This window comes from Acinonyx jubatus, chromosome A3 (assembly GCF_027475565.1).
Source record: "Acinonyx jubatus isolate Ajub_Pintada_27869175 chromosome A3, VMU_Ajub_asm_v1.0, whole genome shotgun sequence".
NCBI lineage: Eukaryota > Metazoa > Chordata > Mammalia > Carnivora > Felidae > Acinonyx > Acinonyx jubatus.
Window position 1 is genome coordinate 130,854,801 of NC_069388.1, and position 27,126 is coordinate 130,881,926.

Genomic DNA, 27,126 nt, shown 5'->3' on the forward strand with positions numbered 1-27,126 from the left:
TGTGGTGAGTGCTTTTCGTGGACTGCTCATTACTGGAAATGGTTATAACTCTGTGAGGTAGATATTATTATTATTAGCTCCGTTTCACCAGTGATGAAACAGAGGCAAAGAAAATTTAATAATTTACTCAAGGTCACATATAAGTGGCATAGCCAGGATTCAAACCCAGGAGTCTGGTTCTAAACCTATGCTCTTAAAATCACTCTACACACAGATTAAACCTAATGCTATTGTTTAGAATAGATACATAGGGGGTGCCTGGGTGGCTCGGTCGGTTAAGCATCCAACTTCGGCTCAGGTCATGATCTCGTGGTCCGTGAGCTCCAACCCGCATCGGGCTCTGTGTTGACAGCTCAGAGCCTGGAGCCTGCTTCGGATTCTGTGTCTCCCTCTCTCTCTGCCCCTCCCCTGCTCATGCTGTCTCTCTCTCCATCTCAAAAAAAATAAATAAACATTAAAAAAAAAAATAGAATATATATATAAAGCAAGAGAGATATTAACACGCTAATGATTTTGGCACATCCTCTATTTAATGAGAAAGGCTTACACACAATGCCCTAATTTGCTCATTAACTATAAAACACTGTAAATTATCTTGAAAAATGTAAATACTGGCCATCTACTAACAGGTTTTCCTAATAGTTTTGTTTTCAATTTATCTTATAAACACAGACAACCTATATTTTAGCTTTTGACGGCACCAATGTATGCGTTGGAGTAACTACTAGTAACCATATTCGCCAACGTAAAGGTCTTCTGTTCATCTTCTCTCTTAGAAATGCAAAATACTTAATACCACTACTCAGGTACTTTAGTGTTACTTTTCATCTTCAAAGCATTCTACTCACAGTAGATAATTAATTTTCCAACACACCGTGTAAGGTAAATACCATTATTTCACTTATATAAAGAAAGAAACCCAGGAGATGAGCCGTCGGCCCAGGGAGGGTTACAGTTCAGAATTGGAACCCAGGCTACCCAATCTTTCTGTTCTCTTCCTCAATTGAAGCCTCCTTGACAAATTCAAGATATCCAAAGGCTGTCCCCCCGTTCACACAGATAATCAGCAAAGACATCATCCTACGAGAGTCCTGGCTTACCTCAAAAGATCTGAGAGAGTAACTGTCTCTCTCTGCCACAGCAGTGACAGGTAGCAGAAGGCAAGTGTCCTCGGCACCGTCATCTTCACGATCCCCTTCTCCTTTCGTAGCGAATATTCCACTCCATCAAGAGATCCAGAACAGATGGATGCTGTTTCTTAAGAGATAAATGGAGATTTTTTTTTTTTTTTTTTAAGAGCAAATAACTATTTGGACAGCCAAAGGAAAAAAACCACAAAAAAATCCGAAGGGGCATTTTCGATATCTTAAAATCAAATTATCATTGATACAATCTTTACAAAGAGCAACTGGCAAAAAAGAGCAATGATGGTTTAGAGAAAATTGGCTAAAAAGGTTAACAACTGTTGGTTCTTTATGGGAGTGGGATGGGCTGAGATTCTAAAGAGGGACTTGACCTGCTTGAATGTTTTCGTAGCGAACTGGAACAATTTTTCAGAAAAGTAAAAGGAAAAACAATTACAGAGCAAAGCAAAGTTAACAGTGTGCAAGTGCTTTGGTCCAGGCCCCAAGCTACGTGTCCCTTTTGTGTGAGGGGCTCTCCGAAACACCAGCCAGGACAGCACCTCCGCCCACTCCCATCCTCCAGGCACCCTTCCCCACAGGACGCTATCTGTCCTCGCTCCTTCCTTCAACACTCCCTCCTCTCATTCTTTGTGCCCCTGTTCTAGGTCCGGGGAATGGACAGTGAACAGGGTCGCACATCGCTTGGAACTTAACATTCTAGCAACGGGAGATGGTTATTAAGGAGAAAAAAAAAAAATTGCAACTGACAGACGGTGGTAAGGGCCACGCAGGAAGATGGCGACGCAGGGGCATACAAAGTGATGGGAAGACAAGAGACAGGTGCTACTTTACATGGATGGTGAAAGAAACCTCTGGGGGAAGGTGGCATCTGAGCGGCGACGTGAATACGTTCGGACAGGAAGTCTTGAGGAGCTCAGGAAGCACACTGCGTTCATCAGCAGGAGTGAACTCAAAGGAGCAGCAAGGAAGCCAGTGTGGCGAGAGCACCACGCGTGAAGGGAAAGTGGCAGGAAATGATAAGGAAGAAAGCGATAGGGGCGCCTGGGTGGCTCAGCTGGTGAAGTGCCTGACTCTTGATTTTGGCTCAGGTCATGATGATCTCAGGGTTTTTGAGTTCGAGCCCCATATCGGGGTTCCACGCTGTCAGGAGCGGATTCTCTGTCTCCCTCTCTCTCTCTGCCCCTCCCCTGCTTGATCTCGCTCTCTCTCTCTCTCTCTCTCTCTCTCTCTCAAAATAAATAAATATACACTTAAAAATATTTTTTTAAATATCACGCAGGGCTCGATAGGTCACGTTTTGTATTTTGGACATTATTCTGAGCATTATGAGGAGTTTCTGGAGCGTTTCAAACAGAGAAACCACCTGATCCCATTCATGTCTCTAAAAAGCTCTCTCCGGCTGCCGCACAAAGAACGGAGCTGTCGGGGGGCAGGAGTGGACACAGGACACACCAGCCAGGACAGAGATGACGGGCACTTGGGCTGGGACAACAGCACTGCAGGTGGTGAGAAGTGGTGGGAATCTGGACATATTTTGAAGGCAGCGTCAGAAGAATTTGTTGATGGACTGAACACGAAGTATGAGAGAAAAAGAGAAGACAAGGATGATTCTCAGAGTTTGGGCCTGAGCAACAGGAGAACAGAAATGCCATCTAGTGAGACAAGGAAGGCGGCAGAAGTGCAAGTTTGACGAAAGAAAATTAAGGTTTCAGAATTACACGTGTTAAATGAAGGCCCTACTAACTGCACAAATGGAGGTGTTGAGTAGGCAGATGAGGATAAAAATCTGTAGTTCAGAGAAGAACCTCGAGAGAGAAATCTCCAAGCCGTCATGATGCAGCTGGTGTTTAAAGCTGGAAGGAGGGTAAGTAGAAAGCGGGACTAAGAACGACCCCCCAAAACCCCACTTTCTTGGATAAAACTCTCCAAATTACTCCTCAAAATCCTTTTCTCCAACTCCTATAAATCCTCTCCTCATAGCATTTATCAGTAACTGAACTTTTTAATGAATGTGTGCATTTATTTTCCAGCTCCTCCCACTACAATCTAAGCAGGTGGCTGACCTTGCTTGTCACCGGGTCCCCAGGGCCTCGAGCGGGCCCTAGCACAAAGGAGGAACCCAATAACTATTTGGTGGCAAACAGGCCAGCAGTTCCCAAGACTGTCATCCTAGTGAAATGATTTTTAGAACATGCAAAGACTCAAGGTCAGGGCACGTTGTGGCAGGACCGTCTATAATACGAAGCAAATTAAAAACCACCTAAGTGACACGAATAGAAATTTAATTCCAGGCAATGGAATACTGCATGCCAACTTACTTAATGCTTCTGTCGATGGTTCTCAAAGTAGAGTCCCTAGACCAGCTGTTGGGCAGCTCAGTCAGTTAAGTGTGCGACTCTTGATTTCAGCCCAAGTCGTATCTCGCGGTTCATGAGTTCGAGCCCCGCCTCCGGTTCTGTGCTGACAGGGCGGTGTCTGCTTGGGATGCTCTCTCTCCTCTCTCTCTCCTCCCCCTCTCTCTCCCCTACCCTGTTGCTCTCGCTCTCAAAATAAAATAAACTTTAAAAAAAATATATTTTTAATAAATAAAGTTTATTTAGTTTTGAGAGAGAAAAAGAGCTCGTGAGCAGGGGAGAGGTCAAGAGAGAGAATCCCAAGTGGACTCTGCACCATCAGCATGGAGCCCGATGTGGGGCTCAAACTCACGAACCATGAGATCATGACCTGAGCCAAAGTTAAGAGTCGGACGCTTAACCGACTGAGCCACCTAGGTGCCCCAGCAATAAAATTGTAAAAGCTGGAAAGCATATGGACAGGTGATTACTGCCCTGGCAGCGTCGAGAAAGCTGGATTCAAAACCAGCGATAGAGAGAACCATAAACCGATGTAACTTTTCCCTGGGGACCTCTAAAGAAAGCTCCAGAATCGGTTAAATCTTGGAAACCGGGTGAAGGTGGGTCTAACACCAGAAAGATTACTTGAAAGTCTGATTGAGAAGCAGTCAGACACTCAGAGTCATATGCCAACCCCATCTGGCAAATGCCTGAGCCTTCCCAATCTGGGCAGAAAATTGTTAAGTTGCTTCTCTGGAAAGAGTAAAATGAAGGGTCTCTGGAATAGGGCATATATCAGTCATACATACAGTTGAGAGCAGGATATTATGAAAAACAGCAGGATGAAGTGCAAGTGTACATATTGAGTACTGAGACAGCCCCCACCCCCACCCCACATTCCTCTCAGGCCTTCTTCCCACCCGGTTCCTAGAACAGCCAGGATTACACCCTCCAAACAGATGACTCAAAGAGATTTCTCTTGAAAATCCTATCAGCTCAGGGGGAAAAGATTTAAAGATGATAATGCTGGAGGCCTGCTAAGAAAATAATCCAGCTAGATCATGCACAGTGCAACTAGCAAAACTCCCTATGGATACGAGGCTTTCACTCAATTTTTCAGTCTCTTTAAAAAAAATTTTTTTTAACGTTTTTATTTATTATTTGAGAGAGAGAGAGAGAGCAAGCAGGGGAAGGGCAGAGAGAGAGATACAGAATCTGAAGCAGGCTCCAAGTTTTGACTGTCAGCACAGAGCCCAATGTGGGGCTCGAACTCATGAACCGTGAGATCATAACCTGAGACAAAGCCGGGTACTTAACCGACTGAGCCACCTAAGTGCCCCTTTCAGTCTCCATTCTTTTTTTTTTTTTTTTTCCAACGTTTTTTATTTATTTTTGGGACAGAGAGAGACAGAGCATGAACGGGGAAGGGGCAGAGAGAGAGAGGGAGACACAGAATCGGAAACAGGCTCCAGGCTCCGAGCCATCAGCCCAGAGCCTGACGCGGGGCTCGAACTCAAGGACCGCGAGATCGTGACCTGGCTGAAGTCGGACGCTTAACCGACTGCGCCACCCAGGCGCCCCTCAGTCTCTATTCTTAAGAAGACCAGCCATATTAGCCTCATAAATATTTGAAGGAAACCTCTAATACAAGAAGCAGAGGACAAAACAAGTCGAGGTCAAATATCATCTCTTATCATATCAATATCCTCAGGAAAATAAGAAAAGATGCTCCACAAAAACAAGGGAGTAAACCAGGAAAGATGAAATAGGGTCAAGGAAGTAAGGAACTTAACAAAAGGTAAGAGCATCTTCAGGATGGTGGTAAAGAGATCCCAAAGACAGCCTTGTCATACGTTTAGGGATATTTCATTGTAGATAAGGGTGGGTCAGAAGCTCCACCAAGACTTCTTCTGAAAATGAAATTGGTAGAATAGCTAAGAAATTGAGAGATTTTTCAGAACTTGGAGGAAGTGTGGAGATACACTAATAATAAATTATAGATTAGTAATAAGTAAATAGAAAACTAAGCAAGTGACGACAATTATCAACTCTGAGGAAACCAAAGGATCTATGAAAAGTATAATCATAGCAAGTTACATAGCTCACACTAAATGCTGGGCTAGGAAAAAATTATAATCGTATTGGAAGACAGAGAAAAAGAAACGCACGATCGTGTGCTGGTGACTACATGGGGAAGGTACAGTGAGAAAGGTGTGAAAGAGCCAAGATTTATCTTCTGTAGTTGGAATTTAACAGCTAACGTCCAAAAGCAGAAATCAAGATGTCATACTATAAGCATATGCTATAGAGATATGGAAGTTACAGGGGCGCCTGGGTGGCTCAGTCGGTTAAGCATCTGACTTCGGCTCAGATCGTAATTTCACGGTTGGTGAGTTCAAGCCCCCCATCGGGCTCTGTGCTGACAGCTCAAAGCCTGGAGCCTACTTCAAATTCTGTGACTCCCTCTCTCTCTGCCCCTCCCCTGCTCACGCACTCTCTCTCAAAAATAAACTTTTTTTTTTTTTTTTTTTTTTTGCGATATGGAGGTTGCAGAAGAGCTGAAAATGAATGTCTCTTGGGAACAGCACATTTAGGGGAAAAACAGACTACAATTTTTTTCATATCAAGCATTATAAATCTATTTGAATTACATGCATATAGAATTTTGATTAAAAATTTAAAGAATGTAGAAATAGTTTACATTTTCGCAAAAACCAAATACTACATCTCCCTTTCTCTCTATGTATACGTGAATAAAAAACTTTCTGGAATGATCTACAGCAAAGTAGTTTGGTTTTGGATGGCACAATAACGGATGATTTTCTTTGTGACGCTCTGTATTTCATAGTTGTGAAATAAAGGTTGTATTAGTAGTCACTTTACATGTAGAAACTAAAATAAAGCTCTAAGGATCACCATTTACTAAAAGCAAACACCAAAACAAAAACTCTTAACATAGAGAAATAATCTGGGGCACCTAGGTGGCTCAGTCGGTTAAACGTCCTACTTCAGCTCGGGTCATGATCTCACAGTTCGTAAGTTCGAGCCCCACATCGGGCTCTGTGCTGACAGCTCAGAGCCTGGAGCCTGCTTCACATTCTGTATCTCCCTCTCTCTCTGCCCCTCCCCTGCTCGTGCTCTGTCTCTCTCTCAAAAGTAAATAATGAACATTAAAAAAATTGTTTTTTAAATAAAAAAGACATAGGGAAACAATCATGGTACTCTAAAAGGCTTAGATGACTTCAGACCTAGTCCTGGGGACAGTGGAGTTCAGGCCCGCCTGAAAACGTGGAAAGGAAACTCCAGAGATCCACCGCGGCCCAATTATTCTATGATTCTAACTTCTTTACTTCTTTGGACACAAAAAATAACTTGTCTGAGATCTGTGTCACTGTGCAGTCCAGCAAGTAATGCAGATATGCTGATAAAAGGAATTTGCTCTTTAGGGGGAACAGACTTGCAAAGAAGCAGTCCACACAAGAAATGCTTTGTTAAAAACCATATGTAATCATACAACCCAGACTTCCACAATCCCTAACACCAGACGATTTGGAAGCGATCTCCCAAAGAACTCTGTCAGCACACATCAAGATTCTAGTAATCTATAATAAGAGCCTGGTCTGTTCTCTGAGGTCTGTTTTCCACCATGTTTATTATTATTATTATTATTATTTATTTTTTTTTTAGTGTAGTGTAGAAACAATTAAAATCATGAATAAATGTGTTGGGGAAGGTCTATACCTGTTACCTTAAATATACTCCTTATCTATTTTAAATTATGGAATTAAATCAGAAAGTGAAACTCACACACGATACGATAAATTTTGCTTCAGTCTATGATTAGAAGTTGGATATATCATCTTTGACTCTTACCAATCTTATCATTTCGCTAAGACCTATCATTTCTCTGCTGCAACTTTTCTTTGGAAATTCTGAGCCCACGCGTACATGATCTTTATTGAGCTTCGTTCTTTCCGGATCCACTTATTGTTCAACACCCTTTAAAAATGACACAAAGGGGCGCCTGGGTGGCTCAGGCGTCCTACTCTTAATTTCGGCTCAGGTCATGATCTCATAGTTTTGTGAGTTCGACCCCTGCATCAGGCTCTGCGCTGACACTGAGGCGCCTGCTTAAGATTTTCCCTCTCTCTCTCTGCCCCTACCCCACTCATGCTCTGTCTCTCTCAAAATAAATAAACTTAAAACATTTTAATAAATAAAAATCACATAAAAATACTCATGTGGAGACAATGTACCTTTTTAAAAAAACTGCCCTAAGATTTCATTTAATTTACCTTTCTCCTAGCCATATGATTTACCGAGTCATTGCTTCTTGCTAGGCCACATTCCTTTTCTTGAAGTACGGAAAGATTGGACTAAATTATTTTTTTAAGTTTTATTTTATTTTGAGAGAGAGAGTGAGAGAGCAAGAGAGCGAGAGCGGGGGAGTGAAAGACAGAGAGAGGGAGAGAGAATCCCAAGCAGACTCTGCACTGTCAGCACGGAGCTCGACGGGGGGCTTGAGCTCACGAACTGTGAGATCATGACCTGAACCGAAGTGGGATGCTTAACTGACTGAGCCACCCGGGTGCCCCTGGACTAAAATTTTTTTTTTATATTTATTTATTTTTGAGAGAGAGAGTGCGAGCGAGCTAGGGAGGGGCAGAAAGAGGGGGAGACGCAGAATCTGAAGCAAGCTGCAGGCTCTGAGCTGTCAACACAGAGCCCTACACGGGGCTTGAACTCACAGACTGTGAGATCATGACCTGAGCTGAAGTCGGAAGCTTAACTGAGCCACCCAGGTGCCCCTGAACTAAATTATTTTTAAGGCACATTACCAGCTTTAAAATTCTAGGTAGCCTGATTCTCACTTTTACCTGATTGTGATGCTTTGCTGATGGGGAAAGGCTTCTGAGCAAGACCATCAGGCTGAGACTCTGTTCCACTTTCAGCAAAAGAAGGGCAGCTGAAGTCACGCAGCAGCTCAGGCTCGCTATCCCAGTCTGAATGACTTTGGTTATCTTCTAATACCTATTTGCAAAGTATGCGTAAAATTATTACACAGGAACTGAAAATGCAGTTAATTTGCACGAGCTTAACCAAGTCCTGCCCATCTGAAACACCATAAGGCAAACTACTCCAGAAAACTGCAACCGTCTGCCAGGTTCCGAAGCCCCAAAGACCTTACCCTCCACCAGGTGGCCCCTAGCAGCTCCTGGCGATGCTCCCAGAGAAGGGCCGCAGACAAGGCTAAGCAAGGAAACAGGCTGCCAACAGACACATCAGGCTTCCTTCTCCCTGTGACCAACATCTCCCTCGTAGCTCCAGCAGCTACACCAGCGGGCACATCGATAATGACCCCACGCACAATGCTGGCTTATCCTCACCGAGCCTACCTGGGAATTTTCGCTTTGCATCTACAATAATGCCGTTTCTCCTCCCTGGACTGTCCTTCCTTCTCTATCTCTCCGATCCGTTATTTACCCTATCATGCCGTCTCCCAACCAATTCTTCTTCCGAAGAGTTCTTGATTCCCTGAATTCCTGTGGCACTTCACTATTTATAACACTTAACTGACAAGGATATACTATCTTAGACCGTTGTTTAATTTTTCACACACGTATTGTTGAAACGTGGCTGGCTACATAAAGGCCTCATCAGCTGACATTACCTTGGGGAAACTGATCACAGTCAAAAGGCCACATTATCAGTTGTGCAGACCAAGAGACTCAATCTTAGGAAGAAGAGGTAAGACTCACGTTAAGGAAACTCACAAGAGAATAAAGTAAAAGCAATCAATCAATCAATCAATCAATCAGGGATGAGATGCTTGTGTCCTCTGTTACGCATTTCCCCTCTCTACAGGTAAGCATGAGACAAGGCACACAATAAAACTGGCAGATAAACACGGACTCACTGAGAAAACCAAAGCAATCAGAAGATAATGTCCACAATCGTATGCAGGCGACCATCTGCCAGGAACTTGACTCTCTGTCTGATTCTTCTGGCAAACTATCCAAGCTCCCATCTAAAAAGCCAGCTTCTCCCTCTGGGCACCCAATTCCACCCCGTCTACTCAAAGATTATCCCTCACTTCTACTGTCTCTCTCTCCATTGAAAATTTCTTCTCTCCTGTATCATTCCTATCAGTACACAAATACGCTATCATTTATCCCACTTAAAACACACACACACACACACACACACACACACACACACACACACAAACCTTTCCTGGATTCCATCTACAACATAAATTCTTTATACTTTGCAGCTAAATGCCTTGGAAGAGTTATCCAGACTCACTGTCTCCAATTTCTCTCTTCCAAGTCTATCTTATACCCATTCTTGTCATTTTTAAACATCTTTTTTTTTTGAGGGAGGGAGGGGCAGAGGGAAGAGGGAGAGAGAGTGGAGCCTGATGTGGGGCTCGATCCACGACCATGAGATCATGACCTGACCAAAACCAAGCATCCGCCACTTAACTTACTGAGCCACCCAGGTACCCCTTAAGATTTTATTTTTGAGTAATCTCTCCACCCAACATGGTGCTTGAACTCACAACCCCAAGACCAAGAGCTGCATACTCCACAGACTGAGCCAGCCAGGAACCCCTTTTATACGTCATTCTAATCAAACTTGTGGTCCCGCTACTCTACTCATCAATTTTTAGCCCTCTTCCTTCCTGGCCAGGCAGCAGTATTTCTCACAGTTGATCACTCCCCTCTTCTTGAAACTCTTTGTTCTTTCATTTCCAGAATGCCCCCTCACTCTCCAATCTTCCTCCTAATTTACCAGTTCGTCCTCAGGCTTCTTTGTTGATGTTGCTTTTATCCCAAACATCTTAACCCTAGAGCGGGCCAGAACTCAGTCCTTGGTTCCTTTCTCTGTCTTTACTCCTCGATGATATCATCTGGTCTTGTGGTTTTAGATACTACCTACTATATTGTTTTTGATTCCAAAATGCTCTTCCTTTCCCCATGTTTTAATATCCCTGGCATCAGGGTGTTTCTTACAACCAATGGCATGTCACAGTTTGATTTACAGAATTATTTTCTTTCTCGGGGATATGTAAAATAATGGTGCATCTTCCAAATAATGGCATTTTAGATTTGATGATTGTAATACATATTGAGAACGTCCAGGGGAACCTGGGTGGCTCAGTCGTTTGAGCGTCCGGCTTCGGCTCAGGTCACGATCTTGCAGTTTGTGAGTTTGAGCCCCGCGTCGGGCTCTGTGCTGACAGCTCGGAGCCTGAAGCCACCTTCAGATTCTGTGTTCCCCTCTCTCTCCACCCCACTCCTGCTTGTGCTGTGTCTCTCTCTGTCTTTCGAAAATGAATAAACATTAAAAAAAAAAAAAGAGAGAGAGAGAGAGAACGTCCAAATTTATATCTCCAGCCTAGACCTCTCTTCTGAATTGAAGGCTTATAAATCTAACAGTACCTGCAGTTTCCTCTTGGACGTCTAATAGGTGTCGCAAACGTCACATGTCCCCAACTGAACTACTGATTTTCCTGTTCCACCTGTAATTTCAGTTGACGGCAACTCCTTCCTTCCAACTGCTTAAGCTCCAAACTTAAGTCATCCTTGATGACTCTTCTCTTTCTCTCACACCCCACATCCAATCCGTCAGGAAATTCGGTCAACTCTATTCCAGAGTTTATCTAGGATCTTACCACTTATCATTTCCATTGCTACAACCTGATCCCAGCCACCATCAGGTCTTAATCTGGAAGAGGGCTTTTCAAACCTTCGTGTGTGTAAGAAGCACCTAGGAACCGTGTTGAAACGTAGACTCTGACTCAGCAGGTCTGAGTCCGTCCTGAAATTCTGCATTTCTTCCCCTAGATATCCTCATGGCTCACTCTCACCTACGATTCCTCATCAGGGAGGCGTGGCCTTCCCTGATCACTCCATCTCGAATAGCACCCTTTCCTGCCACCCCCTTTGCTATTTCCCTTACCCTGATTTATGCAATTGCTTGTTTGCTTTTTCTGGAAGTTTTAAGTCGCTTATCTTGCCCAAGATCACACAAGTCACAAGTAGTGAAGCCAGGATTCAGATGCACTCCTCTTACTATTCTTGGCACAGTCACATTCAAAGCATGAAGCAATTACTGAATATTTGAGGAGACTAAGCTTCTAACTTAAAAGTACTTGGTCCTTTTTCCTTTCAAAATCGAGTATATTCAAAATAGGTATACTCTTCAGTAAAAATTATACACCAACTTGCATATCAGGTTAAAATTCTGCATACGCTTATTTACTCACCAAGAAGATTTTACTGTGATGAGAATATTACTTTAGACTTTCGACAGGTGTTTAGTCAAGTTAACAAAAGTTTTTACAATATCTATTTTTTTATGTTTGTTTATTTTTGAGAGGGAGAGAGCACAAGCGGGGCAGGGGCAGGGGCAGAGACAGAGGGAGACAGAGAAACCAAAGCAGGTTCTGTGCTATCAGCACAAAGCCTGACGTGGGGTTTGAACCCACAAACCGTGAGATCATGACCTGAGCCGAGATCAAGAGTTGGGTGCCACGCAGGCACCCTAAACCTTTTTAAATACCTTAAGTTAAAGCAAACCATAAGAGAGTCTTAAGGACTGAGAACCAACTAAGGTAGATGGGGGGTGGGGGGGAGGGGAAAGTGGGTGATGGGCAGGGAGGAGGGCACTTGGTGGGATGAGCACTGGGTGTCATATGGAAACCAACTTGACAATAAATTATATTTTAAAAAAATCAAAAATAAATAAATATCTTAAGTTCCCCTAAACATATTAAAATGTCAGAGAGAATTCCAGGTTCTGATTCAAATTTTCTATGTAGTAGGTAAAACCCCAGTGTACAAATATAACCAACAAATACTTTATTTTTTTTTTATTTTTTTTATTTAAAAAAAAATTTTTTTTTTCAACGTTTATTTATTTTTGGGACAGAGAGAGACAGAGCATGAACGGGGGAGGGGCAGAGAGAGAGGGAGACACAGAATCGGAAACAGGCTCCAGGCTCCGAGCCATCAGCCCAGAGCCTGACGCGGGGCTCGAACTCAAGGACCGCGAGATCGTGACCTGGCTGAAGTCGGACGCTTAACCGACTGTGCCACCCAGGCGCCCCAACCAACAAATACTTTAGCTGTGTGATTCTAAAGATCAGGTTCTTAATAGTCTGGATGGTTCTTTCTTTTCTCTTTCAAAGTGTCACCGTAGAACCACATAGTATCTTTTGCTTTTCTTGAGAAGTATCTGCCTCCTGAATGAAAAAAGATAATGTTTCATAACTCTATCATTAAAAAGTATTGTCCGGGGGCACCTGAGTGGCTCAGTTAGTTAAGCATCTGACTCTTGATCTCAGCTCAGGTCATCATCTGACGGTTCATGAGCTCGAGCCCCACATCAGGCTCTGCTCTGACAGTGCGGAACATGTTTGGGATTCCCTCTCTTCCTCTCTCTCTGCCCCTCCCCTGCTCGTGCCCACTCCCCTCTCTCTCTCTCTCAAAAATAAATGACCATTAAAAAAAAAAGTATTGTCTGTTCATGTCTCCTAAGGCAAGGGAAATAAAAGCAAAAATGAACTATTAGGACCTCATCAAGATAAAAAGCTTCTGCACAGCAAAGGAAATAATCAACAAAACTATAAGGAACTTACAGAATGGGAGAAGATATTTGCAGGTGACATATCAGATAAAGGGTTAGTATCCAAAATCTATAAAGAACTTACCAAACTCAACACCCAAAAAACAAATAATCCCGTGAAGAAATGGGCAGAAGACATGAATAGACATTTTTCCAAAGAAGACATCCAGATGGCAAACAGACCCATGAAAAGATGCCCAACATCGCTCATCATTAGGGAAATACAAATCAAATTTCTTAAAAGAAATTGCTTAAACTTCTACTTAGAACTTAACTACAAATTTCTTTGTTTCAACTAGTCAGATAAGAAATCCAAATTAATTCCAATGTCTAGATCAGTGACCTTGTCCTTCTGGACTATAACAGAAACATCTTCACTGACGATTCTCTGACAAACATCACAAATCCAGATGAGGCTGAACCTGTTTTCATCTCTACCTCATACTAGAAATGACTTTTAATCCTGCGTTTCAGACTTGTGACTTACCGTAACTTTTCTTCTACAAACTGGGTTTTTACAATAGGCCTGCTTGCTCTTCTGAAGGTAGCGCTTCCAAAAATTATGTAAAACTTCATTCTAAGGTAGAAGGGAAGTGAGTGGTAATTCAGGTAACGCCAAACACACCGGTACATCTCTACCACATGTACTTCACATACCGCCCTCCATTCAAACATGTTCTTACCTTCCTTACCTACTTTCTTGAAAAAGAATGATCATCACAAAATCTGTGTATCAGTATATGGCAGGTATACGGCAAACACTGAATAAATTCTTCATTACCTTTGATCTTAGAGAAAGAAGAGACTAATTCTGTAAAGGTCACCTAGCTGACCCCTTCCTTTTGCAGGTTAAGTAAATTAAGAATCAGAGAGGGACACCTAGGAGGCCCAAGTTGATTAAGCATCCGACTTCGGCTCAGGTCATGATCGCACGGTTCGTGGGTTCGAGCCCCGCGTCGGGCTCTGTGCTGACAGCTTGGAGCCTGGAGCCTGCTTCCGATTCTGTGTCTCCCTCTCTCTCTGCCCCTCCCTGCCCGCACTCGGACTCTCTCTCAAAAATAAATAAACATTAAAAAAATTATAAAAGAAAAAAAGAATGAGAGAACACAAGCAACTTCTACATGACTACACTTCTGGTTAGAAGCAGAGCTGCTATCGGGTCCAGGCAGAAGTAAAATAAAACAGGACAAACAAAACAAAACAACTTCTCTATTATTCAGCACCTACTAGGCATGAGGCATCTCATGTATTAGCTCTGACACAACACTGCAAGACAGCCATTATCTCCATTTTACCGCTACAGAAACTGAGTAAATTGGCCAAAATGACCCAACCACTGAGTGGAAAAACCATGAATAGGATTTGGAGTCAGTTTTGATTCCAGAGCCTGTGTTCTTAGAGTAATGCCGTTCCTATGCCATTTAAATGGTCAGGTCTAACGGGTTATGCTCATTGGCTAATTTCAGACAAACTGTTTTCAGGATTAACCCCAATGAAGTGGGTAGAAAACTATATAGGAGTAAACCCTACTGTATCTATTTGGTATAACTATATGCAACTATAAATTGAAAGCATTTATACAGAGGATGGCTTGAAAGAAACCAGATTCCCAAACCCCCAGACTACCAGCAATCTTCCCTAATTTAATGACCACCATGGATACCATCTGGTCTCTCGTGTTTTTGGATTTTTAATTCCTATGATACTTTTCAGGGTAGGCCCAGGGTCCTTTTGGGCTATAAACTGATCTAGAGGGCATTCTTTTTGGCTTGCCTCAAACACTGGTTTGAACAGCAAAGGCTCCTCTACAAATCTTTCCTTGGTGACTTCAGTCCACATTGATCTTTCTCCCTTCTCTTTTTGCCCTTAATGTCATTTACGAGCACAGCATTCTATCGTTTCATTTTTTTTATGAACTATCTTTTTTTTTAAAGTTTATTTATTTTGAGAGAGAAAGAGAGTGCAAGCAGGGGAAGGGCAGAGACAGAGGGAGAGAGGGAATCCCAAGCAGGCTCAGAGCCCAAGGTGGGGCTTGATCTCACAAACCAAACCGTGAGATCATGACCCAAGCTGAAATCAAGCAAGTTGGATGCTCAATCGACTGAGCCACCCAGGCGTCCCTCCACCATTTCACGTTTACTCATGCCACATGTGTGAAACGCTCTCTCCAACTAGACTGCATCTCTTAGTACCTGGTTTCCAATAACGGGCACGAAGCAAGTGTATAATAACTGCTTGTTGCTAAATAACTGGCTTTTTAAAGAATTCCTGAAATGGCTTCAACCAGATGAGGAAACGTGAAATTCACGTAACAGTAGGGATTGTGGTACTCTGGAGGAACAGCAAGTCCAAGTGTGGTCCCCGGACCATCAGTGTCACCTGGGAACTTGTAAGAAATGCAAATTCTGGGGGCACCTCGTGGGGTTCTGCACTTGGGATTCTCTCTCTCCCCCTCTCCGCCCTTCCCCCACTCGTGTGCACTCATTCTCTCTCTCTCTCTCAAAATAAATAAATAAACATTAAAAAGAAAAAAGAAAAGAAGAGAAAAGAAATGCAGATTTTGGGCCTTACTCCAGACCTACTGAATTGGAAACGCTAGAATGAGGTTCGGCAATCTGTGTTTTAATCAGCCTTCCAGGTGATTCTGGTACGCATTCAAGTTTCAGAAGCACTGTTTTAATGTATCACTCCCCAGAGTGCATTCTGAAACTCAAGTCCTGATAGATACACACACTAGAGGATTTTCTCAAATTGTGAATGCCACAGACTACTTCCCCTTGGAAATTAAACAATCACGTTAACACAGAGAAGGCACCAAAAAGTCTGCAAGGTTATTTGTTTTACTTTATTTAACCCAATGTTTCCTAAATGCTGAAACTAAATATATTTATATATATCAATATTTAATATTGAAGACTAAAACCTTTCCTTTTAAGTTTATTTATTTGAGAGAGACAGAGACAGTGCAAGTGGGGAGGGGCAGAGAGAGAGGGACAGAGAGAATCCCAAGCAAGCTCCGCACTGTCAGTGCAGAGCCCGACGTGGAGCTTGAACTCACAAAACCAGGAGATCATGACCTGAGCCAAAACCAAGAGTCAGACGCTCGACTGACTGAGCCACCCAGGTGCCTCTGAAGACTAAAACCCTTTTTATTTTCTTTTGGATGCATTGCTTATTTATATTCTGTAGAGCACACTTTGGAAATTATTGGCCTAATAAAAAGATTAAAGAAAAAACATCAGAAAAAATGATTCTTCCAGTAGCCCTAGTGTCATTACTGATAGCCCTACTTTTCTCCTTAGTTTCCCTCCAAATCCTACTGGTATTCAAACGAAGCATCAAGCTAGCCTCTAGACGCAAATGGACTCACCTTTAGTTCTGGGCCCACTCCAAGGGTCTTTAAGGCTTCCACTTGTTGATAAAGTATGTGCTGAAAACCTTCACACACATACCAATCCCAGCCTCTCTCTAAACAACAAATAACATGCTTCAGACATGCGCACTCCTATTTACTACAGGCTACCACATAATTGCAACTAGGTTTTACACATTACAGCTGGAATTTTTTTGTATACCTGAGTAGGAATACTCTCTCTTGTTTCCAATCTGGCAAACACGTACTAAATGCTAAAGCTAAACCCCGTTTTTATAATTCATCAGATTTTAAATATTTTAAGTTATCTACAATTTTTCTGAAATACTCATGGAAAAGGCAGAGAAATGAGTAGTCAACATATTAAAAAATGAAATAAGCTTTAAAAGTATATACTGAACCCCAAAATGTACTGTACTGGACAATACCCGGCAGAATCCGAAAGGAAAGAATGTTCGACGTTCAGCCTTGGCTTCTCCAGGCCTCCGTCCCAGTCACAGAGAAAGGGAACGGTGAGTATTTGGAGAATGAATGAGCAAAAGCCAAGACGCGAAGGTCTAGGAGTGCAGAGAGTGCACTAAGAACATTCTGAGAAAATAAAGTGCTCGATGGCATTCTGCTTTTCTGGAGACAGTTATAGGTTGCAGGGAGAAAATGGAAGCAAGGAAACAAATACTTCCTGAACCCTGCCTTGGCACCAGGTATGTGCTGAATATTTGAAATATATTATTTTCTTTAATGCTCAAAACAACCCTAGGAGATTGTGAAGAAATCTGCCTCCACAGCAGACAGAGCTACATGTTTAAATAGAACTACCAGTTAAAGAAAATACTAAAATCGGTTAAGACCCTAATGTTTTACTCCTCTCTGCTGGACAAATATCCCAACTCTATGGAAAACATGTTATCGGCACCTTTTACACATAGTTTATGAAGTCTCTTACTAGGACTCCAGGCTCCCCTCTCCCCGCAGAATGTCACAGGACTCCTACTCCCCACCCTGTTGACTAACCCAATTTCTGGAAAGGGTCTTGGGTTGCATATGAGTGAGAGAGAAAGCCTCTAATTTTGATGCATTCTGAAACTTAGGGAGTTTAAGCTCTTAAAGCTGAACACGTGCACATTCTTCTTGCAGAACACCATTCTTACAGAATGGTAAAGTCGTATTTAAATTCTGAGTTCCTATTTTATAGAACAAATGGTATTACCATTCTCATTTTACTGATGAAGACACTATGTTGGGTCAAAGAAGCCGAATATAAGACACTTGACACCTAATGTGAAGCATTTAAATCTCCTTCAGCAACTTAAGTTTAAACTATACATATTTTTTTTTTTTTAAGTAGGCTTCATGCCCAGCATAGAGCTCAGTGTGGGGCTTGAACTCACAACCCTGAGATCAAGACCTGAGCTGAGATCCAGAGTCGGACCCTTAACTGACAGAGCCATCCAGGCACCCCTAAACTATACATTTTATCTACTTAAGTAAAATACAGATTAATCAAGTTTTATTGTAATAAAATTTAATTAAAATGAATGAGCTTTTAGCCTAATAAAAACAGTCACTATTAAAGGTAAAACAGAAACATGAGTTAGCATTTAGGCATTCTCTCTGTTATTCATCTAAGAATATCAATGTATTTCGTATAGATGTTTCACGAATATTTATATATCTACATTTCATGCGTGTGTGTCCTTAAAGCTACCTTACAACAGTGTACAAGAATCCACTGTTACCATTAGCCTGGTTTCAAATTGGAGAATCTGGCCCTGGGTAGTCACAGAAATAAAAAGCATCAGACTTAGGGTGCTCAGTTTGTCAAGTGTCTGACTGTTGATTTCAGCTCAGGTCACGATCTCACAGGTGGTGGGATTCAGCCGCCTGTCCGGCTCTGTGCTGACAGTGTGGAGCCTGCTTGGGATTCTCTCTCTCCCTCTCTCTGCCCCTCCCCTGCTCGCAAGCACACACACTCGCTCTCTCTCACTCTCTGTCTCAAAATAAATAAATAAATTCAAAAAAATTAAAGCATCAGACTTTACCTCAGATTCTTCTCAGTAATGGTTAATTATATATACTCACTAGATTAATGAAATAGGTCACCTTTCAATGCTGAGACTATTTTAAGGAAAATGATGTTCCTATTTTAGAAGGGTGTGTTCAAAATTCAGTGTGAGAAATGGATTTCTAAAAGATGAATATTATGTTTAACTCACCTATCCTGACAATTTCATAGTTGAGTCATTTCAGAAAATAAGGATTTTTCTTTAAAAGCACAGAAAATCATATTCACAATACATGACATAACACAGAGAAACATATGCCAACAGATAAGAAGAAATATACTCCATTATCCTTTTTGGCACAATAGTTGCTCCACTGGTTACCCCTGTCAGAATGGCTAACATTAACAACATCTGTTGTTACAGATGTTGGCGAGGATGCGGAGAGAGAGGATCTCTTTTGCACTGTTGGTGGCAATGCAAGCTGGTGCAGCCACTCTGGAAAACAGGATGGAGGTTCCTCAAAAAACTAAAAATAGAACTGCCTTACGACCCAGCAATCGCACTACTAGGCATTTATCCAAGGGATACGGGTGTGCTGTTTCGAAGGGACACATGCACCCCCGTGTTTATAGCAGCACTATCCACAATAGCCAAAGTATGGAAAGAGCCCAAATGTCCATCGATGGATGAATGGATAAAGAAGATGTGGTCTATATATACAATGGAGTATGACTCGGCAATCAAAGAGGATGAAATCTTGCCATTTGCAACTACGTGGATGGAACTGGAGGGTATTATGCTGAGTGAAATTAGTCAGTCCGAGAAACACAAACATCATATGACCTCACTCATATGAGGACTTTAAGAGACAAAACAGAGGAACATAAGGGAAGGGAAACAAAAAGAATATAAAAACAGTGAGGGGGATAAAACGGAAGAGACTCATAAATCTGGAGGACAAACTGAGGGTTACTGGAGGGGTTGTGGGAGGGGAGATGGGCTAAATGGGTCAGGGGCATTAAGGAACCTACTCCTGAAATCATTGCTTCACTATATGCTAACTAACTTGGATGTAAATTTTAAAAAATAAAAAATAAAGTTAAAAAAAATAGCTGCTCCACTGGAAAACCAACTCACAACAATAAGCAGGATAAAAACAGGATATGCTTTTAAGACATTTACTTCCGATTTTACCATCAACAATTACCCACTTTAATTCCACTTTGGATGAGCCATTTACAACTCTGGCAACTTGTCTAAAGTCCATTTAAAATTCCATCCCACATCTCCAAGCACATATGAAGAAAGGGCTTACCAAGTTTTCTTTTTCTTTTAAGTCCCCGGTTGATGGCTTGTATTTTCGTATTAGGAATAGCCCCAGTGTTTATGACTTCCTTTGATCTCTGCAGGAAACAGACAGACCATGAAAAAGATGGTTTTACATCTCCCTAAATGTATTTCCAAGCATCTCTGGGAAGCATAATGAACCAAACTGGGAGTGCCAGGACCAAGGACAGTAACATTTCGGGAAAATTATATCAACTGTAAGATTTTGGTTAACCTTTATGTTGCTTTTTCATTCCAGATTTTTTCACTACTTAAAACAGTACCCGGAACACAATAAACGCTAAATAAAAGTCTGTCAAATTAATAAACTTTTATTTTAAATCACCTTCTAATTTTTTCAAATGAAACCTAAAGTCAAACTTCCTTTTCTCCTCCATCCAAACACGTTCTGGAATGAAGAGGGCTGTATTTGTTGTAACCAGCAATGCCTACACTGCATACAGATTTGTTTCATCCTGCTTTTCCACGTATTTGAATAATACAGCTTTCATTTCTGAAACTATAAAAGTACTACTTTTTATTTTTACTCAAACCTACAGAATTTTAGCGTGATAAATAGTGAGTAGCATAAATGGTGAGTGTAACTCATCCCATAGTCTTCAACTCCAAGTGCTCTCAAGGGCTGGTACCTAAGATTCTGCCTTTCTCACAACCAAAACATAAAAGCATTAAGTCTTAATGATGGGAGAAAGGTGAAGATTTTTAACCAAAAGGCAACATTTATATATGTCTCTAAACTTAGAGATTGGAATGAAGTTTATCGGCAGCCTTCACTAAGAGTAAAAGAAACACCTTTAACGATAGGATTTGGGGAATGTATTTCCTGTAGCCAGAGAAACCACATTCAAAGCAATATTAGTGGACTGGGTTGGCCACACTGAAAACAAAGATCCATCAGAATACATACCAAAGCAGTTACCCTACAAAGACAGGTACAACTTATAAGAAGGAGGCAGGGAGGAGCGCCTGGGTCGCTCAGTCTGTTAAGGGCAAGCGTCTGACTTAAGCTCAGGTTATGATCTCACGGGTTCCTGCGTATGAGCCGAGCCCTGCATTGGGCTCCGTGCTGACAGCTCCGAGCCTGGAGCCCGCTTGGGATTCTGTGTCTCCCTCTCTCTCTGCCCCTCCCCCGCTCATGCTCTGTCTCTCTCTCTCAAATAAACATTTAAAAAAAAAAAAAAGAATGCTACATTCTTGACAAGTTACTCTACACAGGTTGTCTTTCAAATGTGGAACTAGATGGTGTAGTGGTATTAGGATCTTTCAAGTTAAAGTAACTACAGTAGGTTTTATCAGACAGAATCAAATAGGAACATTATTAAAGACAGAAATAAAAGACGCAATTAGTTAATGGAGTTTAATTTCTGCGAAAATAGCACGCTGACTTCATCTGCCAATGATGAACTGTCCAATTAGACGCAATCTTCCTTCGCTGTGTTGACATTTGCACGGCCACTGCAGAAACAACGGTGAGTAAAACTGCTAGTGCCTTCCACGCACCCGAGCAAAGAGTATCACACCGCATCTATTTAAACTGAATGAGTTGACGTGTGTACATCCATATATGCATGTGTAACTACACGTAGAGATACACGTATAAACATCCTCACAAAACCATCGCCACCACCAAGATAGTAACACATATACACCCCCTCCCCAAATTTCACTGAGCTGGCATTTTTTTAGCTGTTCCCTGTGACTTAAATGGGAAGCAGGCATAAGAACTTCAGCTGCATACTGGAAAACAATGACTGCTTCAAGAAAAGCTCTTGCGGGGGCGCCTGGGTGGTTCAGTTGGTTAAGCGTCCGACTCTTGGTTTCAGCTCAGGTCACGATCTCACGGTCTGTGGGTACGAGCCCTGCATCGGGCTCTGCGCGGACAGTGAGGAGCCTACTTGGGATTCTCTCTCTTCCTCTCTCTCTGCTCCTCCCGTGCTTGCTCTCTCTCTCTCAAAATAAAAACATAAACTTAAAAAAAAGAAAAAGGAAAAAGAAAAGCTCTTGGGTGAGCTACAAGGTAAATTAGCCACTTTCCTCAAGGGAAAAAGCTTTTTTTAGTTGCTTTACATATTTTGCCCAAGTTTTTAGCTGTTTAAGGTAGGAAGATAAATCCAGTCCCTGTTACTCCATCTTGGCCCAAAGCAGAAGTCTACACAGTTACTTTTCTCAGTTTTAAATCTGCCTTTCTTAAGTCTGTGGTGAAGGTAACATTTGCTCCTCCCCAGCTCTGTGGACTTGGAGCATATCCTCTTCCAGAGAGGAGTCCTGGCATATTTGGCCTGTCCAGGAGCAGACTGCCCACACCTTTGATCATTTTGGTTACAGTGGCCCGAATGTGTGGTAACTAGAACAGGACGTTGCACTCACAGTGTGAAGAGGCCTCACTGACCAACGTTACACAGGACAGTATGACAGTCTCTAGGGTAAGAGGCAGGTGCGATGGGGTAAAAGGAACACTGTAGTCAGAAGACTCAGGTTCACGTCCGGGCTCAACACTTTAGACTTGTGCGACTTGGGCACACTCACTCAGCTCGTAAGCCCCACTTGCTCACGAGATAATAGTATATCTCACAGGTGAAAATGAATATTAGGAGAAAATGAAATAGTAGATAAGAAAACACTTTGCAAATCTGTAAGGGATTAAACAGAGGTAAAATGAGAATGAAGCATATTCAATATTCCCAACGGTCCTCAATCTAACATTCCATCTTCCAAACCTCAAAGCTAGAACACATTAAACACTCTTACAGAAGTATTAAGAAGAAATGCATCACCTTCTAAGTACAATTTTAATTATTTTCCCTTACACAACACAGTCTGAGTCATGACATCACTTGTAAATGCGGCCCAACATCATTTCAAAAACCCATCCTAAATGTGATTTACACGTTCCTTAACTCATGTAGAAGCAGTGAAGATTAACATTCTTGGAATCTGCCCACGGCAGGAATGACAAAAATCGATCAATTACTTGGGCACTATGCCACATAACAGGCTAAAACTGCAATTTTCAAAACATTGGCAAATGCATAAATGATGTCTGTTACTTACTTCTGTAACGTTGTGGCAAGAAGTGCAGTAATATTTGCCTTCATCAGTAAGACCCCAAGAGACAGCAGCACACTGAGTGCATCTTTCTTTGAATTCTTTCTATAGGAACAGATAGAAAAGGGGTTACTATCAAATCATATTCACCACACTGCATTTCTACAAAGAAGGTTCCCTGGATTTTACCCTATAGATTAAAAAAATCATAGGGGCGCCTGGGTGGCGCAGTCGGTTAAGCGTCCGACTTCAGCCAGGTCACGATCTCGCGGTCCGTGAGTTCGAGCCCCGCGTCAGGCTCTGGGCTGATGGCTCAGAGCCTGGAGCCTGTTTCCGATTCTGTGTCTCCCTCTCTCTCTGCCCCTCCCCCGTTCATGCTCTGTCTCTCTCTGTCCCAAAAATAAATAAACGTTGAAAAAAAAATTTTTTTTAAATCATAGACAATAAAAAAATATATCAGAGAGATTATCTATAAGAAGAAAAGCCGTTCAGTCTTTTGGACAGTTTGAAATGGAATTAAATTATTTTTAAAAGTTTCTAAAATATGCAGTGGGGGAGGGGAGAAAAAGAAGAAAAGGTGATGGGGTAAAATGTTAAAAAAAGATGAGTAAAACTCCTTGAAAGTGCTGCGAGGAAAAAAGACGACAAGATTTAAGAAAAGACTTTAAAGATAGAAATAGGGGCCCCTGGGTGGCTCAGTTGGTTGAGCGTGCCACTTCAGCTCAGGTCATGATCTCAGGGCTCATGAGTTCAAGCCCGTGGGGCTCTGTGCTGACAGCTCAGAGCCTGGAGCCTGCTCCTGATTCTGTGTCTCCTTCTCGCCCTCTGCCCCTCCCCCATTCGCGCACTGTCTCACTCTGTCTCTCAAAAATAAATAAATGTAAAAAAAAAAGAAGAAATAGCAGGCCATTTGCAACGTCCTCCGTGACACTAAAAACACAGATGACAAGAGAACCAGATTTTTATTGGGGTTGTTTCAAGTTTCGAGTTATTCATTCAACAATATAAGGAGTATTACCCATGCATGTCCTAGGCATTTAACTAGGTGCTGGGGATTCAGTGGTGAGCAAAACAGGATCCCTACTCATGGCAAATATAGGTTAGTGGTGAGTCATAATGATCAATTATAATGGTGAGTTAATGATCAATTTCATTCACCTGGCATTTACACACGTTAACCATCCATCATTCAATAACCATTTATTGAGCATCTATAGCTACCAAGCCCTTCTACCACATGGTGCTTCCGTCCATACATACACTGGCACTAAATTCCTGATCCCCAGCGTTTAGGTCTTTGACCTTGTCGTTGATCTAGCTACCGAATGCTCCTTCAATAGGGCCAAAGGGTGCAGCATTTCATGTAGCGTGTTAGAAATGAACGCCGAAATCATTTCAACAAGTCGGTAAAGTTTGCAATGACCCCATACTGAAAAGCGGCATCACCTCGGCGCGGCCCGAACCCGAATTTGGAATCCCTCACCCAGCCGGCGGCGAGGATTCCCAGAGACACAGGCGGGGGTTACGGAGGAGCCGGCGGGTGCCAACCCCGACCCTTCCCACGCCCACCCCGCCAGCAAGGAGAACCCGTGGGTGGCCCCGCCGACTGGGGACGCGCCACGTGGGTGGCCACCGCCACAAGCCCCACAGCTTCGGCCTCCCCCGGAAACACACCCCTACGGACTAACGCCCCGCCCTCCCTTCAGCCGCGACCTCACGAGGCCAGAAACGCCAGCCGCACCCCGGGCCCGCCAGCCCCATCCCTTGCCCCGCCCCGCAGCCTTCCGCCCGCCCTCCTCCCGCCAGCGGCCGCCCCCACGGCCGGTCGGCGTCCTCCAGCTGCTTCCCTCGACCTCCCTCCCCTCCCGCCCCGCCGTCGCGCCCCCAGGGCGCCCGGCTCTCTCACCGCCTCCTCCAGGTCCATCGCGGCGCCGCGGGGCCCGTTACCCGGGCAGCGAGCGCAGCTTCCGGGAGCGCCGGGCGGAGCCCGCCGGGCGGAAACCGAGACCGCGGCTTTGCATTCCGGGCGCCTGGGGCTTCGGGGAGGTCCCCGCCGGCTCCGGGAGGGAAGCCCCGCCGGCCCCGCGGCCCCCTCCCAGACTGCATTCCTCTCCTAGTCGTCGTAACCCGAGCCGACCGGGAAGAAACGGGGCGGTGCCTCACACCGAGCCCATTCAGTCCCGCTCCGCTCGCTGCAGAACCGTCTTCCCGCTGCGCGCGGCGAGGGAGGCGGTGGCGCGGCCGACGGTCCCCAGCGTGGACTCGGAGCGCTCCCGGGTCTCCACTCCGCGCTGGCTTTGCACGGGAGAGGCCTGGGGTTCTGGAGGGAAGAACACGTTTTCGCGGTAGACCCGGATTCAATCACCGTTTTCTGTGCCTCAGTTTCCTCCTCTGTAAGAGTTCGATACTAAGTGTTAGTCTGTATATTTTTTTAATGGTTATTTTTGAGACCGAGACAGAGCGCAAGCAGGGGAGGGGCAGAGACGGAGACACAGAATCCCAAGCAGGCTCCAGGCTCTGAGGGCTCAGCACAGAGCCCCACGCGGGGCTCGAACTCACGAATCCTGAGAGCCTGACCTGAGCTGAAGTCGGAGGCTTAACCAACGGAGCCACCCGAGCACCCCTACTAAGTATTAGCATTAAGCAAGCATTTTACTTGGAAGCTGTTGGAGGAGTTACGCGATCTGACTTAATGTTTGACAGATCAGTCTGAGCCTTCCGGGGAGAAGACACCGATGGGGGCAAAGGTAGAAGTTGAGAGGCAAGTCAGGAGAGTCTTAATCCAGACAAGAGAGGAGGGTAGCTTGGACCAGGTAAAAGCAGTGGAGACAGTGAGAAGTGCTAAAATTCTGGAAATACAGATTTTGAAGGTAGACATAGGATATCTTGAAGGTCAGGAAGTGGGCGGTAACAGAAAGAAAAAAGTCAAGGGTGACTTCAAGACTTTTGACCTGCAACTAGAAGGGTGAAGTGATCATTGACTCAGTAGGGGCAGACTGTGGGTGGAACAGTTTGGGAGTGGGGTAGAAAGGAGCCCGGAGTTTGATTCGGGACCTATCGAGTTAGAGATGCCGGTAAGACATCCAGGGAAGATGAGAAGGTAGTTTGTAGCATTCACAGGCTACTCCTGGACTGGAGACATACACTCGGCAGTGCTCTCTGTCTAGATGGTATTTAAAGTCATGAGACCAGATGAGATCACCAAGCAGGTGGCTCTTTATTCACTCGCTCCTTACTTCCCTGTCAGTTCACTTATTTCACAAAGTTGTTAAACACCCACTAGCTGCCGGGCACTGGGCCAGCAATTGGGAAATAAGAGAAAAACAACACAGACTCCTTGCCTTTAAGAGACTCCCAGGCCAGTGGCGCAGCCCATCTCGTCATTTTTTCATGGCACCACACAAATGTTCTGTCCAGTTGTGTCACCCGTGGCATTTGCCAGGCTTGGCTCTGTGCAGCTTCAGACTCTTTCTGAAAAATCGTACCTATCGTTAGAGCATTAAGGGTCGTCGTATGAACAGCTAGATCATAAGCCTCTTATTTTCTAGATCAGCCCTGATTTCAAGTGTTGAACTGTTAGAACAAGAGGGCAGCACCGAATGCTCAACTAAACAGTTAATGTATTGAACTAAATATGAGATCAGGAATCTTTGTCTTTTTGTTATTGCCGTGTATCCAGGCCCTGGAACAGTACTCAGCTCATAGAATGTGATCAATAAATATTTGTTGAAAGGATGAATGATTTTGTAAGATTTTCATGTATACGCAAAGTAGTTTAAACAGATGACATATCTTGATTGGAGACTTTGGGCGTGTGGTTGCACAGAAATGAGTCACAGATTTTTCCAGCCATTCCTTACCAGAAAATTGTTTTGAGCAAAGCCAGCCCTTTGGAAGATGTTTTCATAGACTGTAAGAATGAAAGGAGTGTTCGAACAGAGAAGCTTTAGTATGCAGTTCTTAAAACTCTGGCTCAGGTGCCCTATTTGCCTGTCAGATTGGCACAGATAATTTGAATGGACTCTGCCTTATGCTGCAGGTGAGCGTGAATGTGGGTGTATTTCTGGAAAAAACGTTGAGCTACATACAGGTAGTGTTGTGGGGCAACAATGAGGTAACCCCAAGAAGAGGAAACGGGGAAATAAAATTAGAATTGAGATAATAGACCTTTAAAGCGTCCAGGGAGTCTCTGGGCCAAGATTTGATTCAACATCTTGATGGAAGGTATTAACATATCTAAAGAAAGA

The 27,126-nt window shown here is 43.4% G+C and overlaps 1 protein-coding gene across 3 annotated transcripts in view; it reads right to left on the bottom strand.

Annotated features, from left to right (window-relative positions):
- TAF1B (TATA-box binding protein associated factor, RNA polymerase I subunit B) overlaps positions 1-27,126 on the bottom strand; it is a 100,605-nt gene that overhangs the window by 42,754 nt on the left and 30,725 nt on the right. Inside the window, exons 1-8 of one of the 3 annotated variants that reach the window (XM_027077859.2) lie at positions 25,569-25,674; positions 24,786-25,265; positions 22,886-22,984; positions 19,803-19,890; positions 16,482-16,579; positions 13,599-13,688; positions 8,356-8,509; positions 1,101-1,257 (exon numbers count right to left, since the gene is read on the bottom strand). In XM_027077859.2, the coding sequence (XP_026933660.1) occupies positions 1,101-1,257; positions 8,356-8,509; positions 13,599-13,688; positions 16,482-16,579; positions 19,803-19,890; positions 22,886-22,984; positions 24,786-24,803 (704 nt within the window). In that variant the 5' untranslated portion in view covers positions 24,804-25,265; positions 25,569-25,674. Of the gene's footprint in view, positions 1-1,100; positions 1,258-8,355; positions 8,510-13,598; positions 13,689-16,481; positions 16,580-19,802; positions 19,891-22,885; positions 22,985-24,037; positions 24,308-24,785; positions 25,266-25,568; positions 25,675-27,126 lie in introns of those variants that run through there. The other 2 variants (XM_015085310.3, XM_053201257.1) reach the window with 2 other exon arrangements.